General features: G+C 36.2%; 1 protein-coding gene across 9 annotated transcripts in view; it reads right to left on the bottom strand.

Moving 5' to 3' along the window:
* Positions 1-625: 625 nt before the first annotated feature.
* LUC7L3 (LUC7 like 3 pre-mRNA splicing factor) overlaps positions 626-4,795 on the bottom strand; it is a 35,067-nt gene continuing 30,897 nt past the window's right edge. For 5 of the 9 annotated variants that reach the window (XM_033183501.1, XM_033183503.1, XM_033183509.1 and 2 more), the window contains one exon: positions 626-4,795. This exon is cut by the window's right edge and continues 1,295 nt beyond it. Coding sequence is in view for 2 of the 9 variants with exons in the window: in XM_033183502.1 (XP_033039393.1) it covers positions 4,615-4,648 (34 nt within the window). In the remaining 7 variants the exon portion in view is untranslated. The other 4 variants (XM_033183502.1, XM_033183507.1, XM_033183505.1 and 1 more) reach the window with 2 other exon arrangements.

Raw genomic sequence — 4,795 nt, 5'->3', positions numbered from 1 at the left:
AGACAGGAAAACAAAAGCATCAGCTCCCTGGCTGGCAGACAAGTAGAAATTATGTTAAGATGAAAATAAGATACCACATAGGAAACATACATTTAGGTCTTGTTTCTAGCCCTTTTTTTTTTTTTTTTTTTTTTGAGACAGAGTCTTGCTCTTGTCGCCGTTTCTAGCTTTTTAAGAACTACAATTAAGACCTCAATTTAAAGACTGAGCACAGTGGCTCATACCTGTAATCCTAGCACTTTGGGAGGCCGGGGTGGACCTGATCATTTGAGGTCAGGAGTTTGAGACCAGCCTGGACAACATGGTGAAACCCAGTCTCTACTGAAAATACCAAAAAAAAAAAAAGAGCCAGGTGTGGTTGCATGCACCTGTAATCAATCCCAGCTACTTGGGAGGCTGAGGCATGAGAATGGCTTGAACCCTGGAGGCGGAGGTTGCAGTGCTGAGCTCGTGCCACTGCACTCCAGCCTGGGTGACAAGAGTGAGACTCTGTCTCAAACAAAATAAAACCTTAAATTGGGCACTCAAGAAACAGTAGTATCTTTAAATTTGTCACTCATTGATGGTTACTTTTATGAAATACACTACAGCTTATATATCTATTAGTAACTACCTGCACCAAGACTTTTTCCCATTCTTTTTAAATTTTATTAAGAAATATCGTACATACAAAAGCACATAAACACACAGCTTAAAAAAGAAAATGCCCACAGGGCTTCAGAAATAGACCCTCGCCAGTTCCTCTGAAGACCCCTCTCTGCCCTCATGATCACCTCTCCCTCCATCAGAACGGCTAACATTAAATGTTGTCTTAATCGTTTCCTTTTATCATGTATTTGACAGCCTGTTTTTGACTTTCATTGAAATGGAACCATAGTGATGTATTCTTCTGACTTGCTTTTTTTGATCCTTCTGTTGTTGAGTTTTGTCCATGTTCACATATAGAGCTGCAGTTCAGTTTCACTTCTGTGGAATTCCACTGTTGGAATATACCACAGTATTTATCCAACACACTGCTGGTGGACACTTAGGGTCTTCCCAGGTTTTTTCTTCTTTTCTTCCTATTACACACAATGCTTAAATCCATCCCCTGGTACACATGTGTAAGAGTTTCTCTAGGGTATGTATCCGAGAGTGAATGGCTATGAAAGGTTATAGCACACCCACTTATGCCAAATTGTTTCCCGTTTCTCAAAGTTGTTGTTCCTAAACATTCTTAAATCTGTTGACAAATGACCTATTTGGGATGGCTGAGGGGAAGAAATAGATCAGCTACAAAACTCTTGAATTTTTAAAATAGTAAATTCAAAATTCTGATACAACAATGAAAAATACATTTACTTCTCTGCTTTGGCTTATTTGAAATGTACTTTTTAAAACTACAGGTTCAACTTAAAAGTGCTGTCTCCTTTATCTCAAAATAAATGTTTCTAAATATTACCAGGTAAAAACAGCAAGACTCAGAAGATATGGGTATACCGTCATATATTTTGAAAGATTTATACATATGTTTATATTTCCTCCCACCTCCCATCTCCCCACAAAGAAAACTACTTGGAAGAATAACTGTTAACAGCAGCAAGCTCCTGCAGAGGAAAAACAGAGGGATAGGAGTAGTAGGAGACAGATCACTAAACACTTTTTTTTTTTTTAAACCATGGGCAACATTACAATTACAATACAAAATTTCAAAAGTAGACCTGGGGTTCTTTCACAAACAACTAAAACATCCCTCAGGAAATCAAGCTTGAAAACCAACCCTGAATGAAGTCCCATCCCACAGAATTGTATACATAGTAATAACTTCAAGTGTTTTATGTTTCATGCACATAACATGTTTAAAAACATATTCACATAGCCCATCGGCAATGCATTCTTAAAAACAGAATGGATGAGGGCTCAGAGAACTTCCACCATAAAAATGTTCAGTTCTTAACAACTCTGAAAACTTTAATCAGAAGGTGGCTGAGCTCAACCAATATGTGGTCCAAGTGTTCTCAGACCTCGGAAATAAGGTTGGTTATCCTCTGTGACACTAACTATATTTAAGGAACCAGAATGCCTAAGGAGAGGGGGTAAAAATATCTGAGCTGAGCAATATGACTGCGTTATTATAAGCTCAAGATCAAGAAAACAAGAAGGATGTTTCAACCCAAACTGAAAAATGACTGGACTGTGTTTGAAGGGGGAAAAAAAGTGTTTTAACAAAAAGAAGCATGATATGTATCATCTCTACATTCCAGAGGAGAGGATGTCTTGAACAGCAGACTGGTCGGTGCTCTTGAAAGGCTCAATGGAAATTAAACTATTGGACCAGTGCTATATGGTTTGATGACTGACAAAAGTTTACCCAATTTGTTTTATACTAATGAACTGTTATTTAAGAGGTCTTTGTCTTTTAGAGATACATGCTGAATTATTTACAGATTAAATGGTGTGTCTGAGATTTGCTCGAAAATAATAGGGGACAGTGGATACAAATACAATCACTCATGAAGTATAAGAGTGGTCATCAGTCTTGTTGGTGATGAGTTAATAGAGGTTAATTATATTGTTCCTCTTTTGTGCATGTCTTTAAATTTCCAAAATAAAGCTGTTGGTTTTTTTTTAAAGACCAACTGATTGCAGATTTCAAACTTCCCAAGCAATCTGATTAAAACTGGTTTGCTCCCCTTAAAGACTTTCCAAAGAGAAAATATATATTCACCAACTAGTAACTTTTTGGTCTGCATGGCAGAAATGTTTGTTTCTTCTAGTGAACTGGTCTCATACTGGATTCTTATGAGATGGTTAGCAAGAATCAGTTCTTCAGCCACATCAATTTTGGGTATAAAATTCAACTTCTAGGTCTCTCTCCATAACTAAAGCCAGGCCTTAGTCATAGCTGCCCTAAGGAGGCAGGTCCTCCTCCCACCGCCCCCAAATCCCAGGTAACTTCAATAGTTACAATAGATCTAAGTGTCCATAGAGGAAGCCTTTTCATATGAGCTCATTTATTATACTTCATTTAAGTTAGATGTTGATTCTAGAGGAGACAGAGCAGAACAAATCTTGTATTTTAATAACTTCCTAGATTTTTTAATACTTAGGGACAGAATATGGTTTAAAAACTATCATTTTAAGTCCTTTGCTACTACCACAATCTTGTCAAACTACACAAAGCAGTGCCTGGGAGCTATCTTTGTGTTTGTTAGATTTTACCTCCCATTTTATCTTAATCCTCATGTGAATCATCTCTTACAAATTCAGAGATAACCCACTCATCTATTGCTGCATCTCCAGGATCAGCTAGGGAGCCAGGAGGGCTCTGTCTCCACAGCATTTTTTTCCAACAGAGCCTCTAAACTGGGGGCTTCATTATTTTTCAAAGTTTGGTGGAAGAGATTTTAGTAAATTCTTTAACAATTCATTATGCCTATTAGAATCAACACAGTGTCTTAACAGTTAGGCACTGGACCATGAGACAGAGACCTAGCAACTCCATAAACATGAAGCCACAAGACCCTCCCTGGGTAAGTCATTTAACACACTCAGTTTCTTTACCTATAAACTGATAGCAGTATTTGAAAGTTATAAACCACAAGGAATTGCTATGATATATATGTGCGTGTGTATACACGTAGCTGGAGAGAATACTTTTATACAGTTGAAGAAGCTGGCTATAGATAGAAACATGCTGCCAGTTTTCCTAGATGTGACACAAAAATAATAATTTAAGAGGGGGGGAAAACCCTTGCCATATATACTACACACCCTATACACAAGTACATTTATAAACTGACACGACCGGGTGAGAAGAAATCTTGATACAGGACTTAACAAAAACTAGCACTTGAATGCTTTTCTACATCACTATTTCATAGCTAGCTAGCTAGCTAAAGAGTGCTTGTCAGGATACTTGGAATTTTCTACTAAAGGAATTTCTCAGGGATGTAAAAATATATTTTAGTTCACTGTACATCTTTGCTATTAAAAGCAAAATTCAAATTTATTCATAACCACCTAAAATTGAAGCACCATTATTTAAAACATTAGAAACTCTATAAAAATTAGTCTTAAACAGAACAAATTAGATAAAACTGTACACCAACACCTCTAGTGATAGTGTAACTCTTGTATTTAAAACAGGGGACTAGTTCAGAGTCAATAACTTTATTAGAAAAAGATTAATACTAAAACCTTTCAATGACAGAGACAATCAACTTCGTAACAGAAAGTCAGAGATACTTTATTTTTACTTCTAAATCCAAAGGCTAAGTAGAGCAGAGTTGTAAAAATGAAATCCCACTTAGTCTGATTCACACAAATACTAACGTTTAATCCTGTTTTCAAAGTCCGAGAATGAAAATTTGCAATTAAACACTGAGCAAGCCACATGTTTAAGTAATATTTCTTAAAAAGTCTTAAAGAAAAAAGTATGATACAGGACCTAAGTTTTCAGTGGCATATATACTATTAACACATGTTCTGAAATCTGGTAGGTCACATCAGTCCTGAATTAACTTTTAATAATAATAATAATAAAAAAACTAACTGAGCTTTATACTTTTTCTATGCCACTATAGCTTTCTTTCACCTCATTTTTTAAATGTCGATCTTCACTTTATGCCGTTCTCAGTATTCTTCCAAAAATCTTCGAACAGTAGTCCTACAACGCAAAATTTGGGGAAAAATGATAATTAGACAACATGTAAAAGGCCAATTTTTATGAGAAAGTGTTGGCCCAGTCACTAACTGCTAATTAACATGTGTCTATGGAATGCTTGTATTCTTTTTAAGTATCATCAGTGTGGTT

This window comes from Trachypithecus francoisi, unplaced genomic scaffold (assembly GCF_009764315.1).
Source record: "Trachypithecus francoisi isolate TF-2019V2 unplaced genomic scaffold, Tfra_2.0 Lachesis_group20, whole genome shotgun sequence".
In the NCBI taxonomy this organism is placed as follows: domain Eukaryota; kingdom Metazoa; phylum Chordata; class Mammalia; order Primates; family Cercopithecidae; genus Trachypithecus; species Trachypithecus francoisi.
This window is presented reverse-complemented; position numbering and strand designations above follow the sequence as displayed.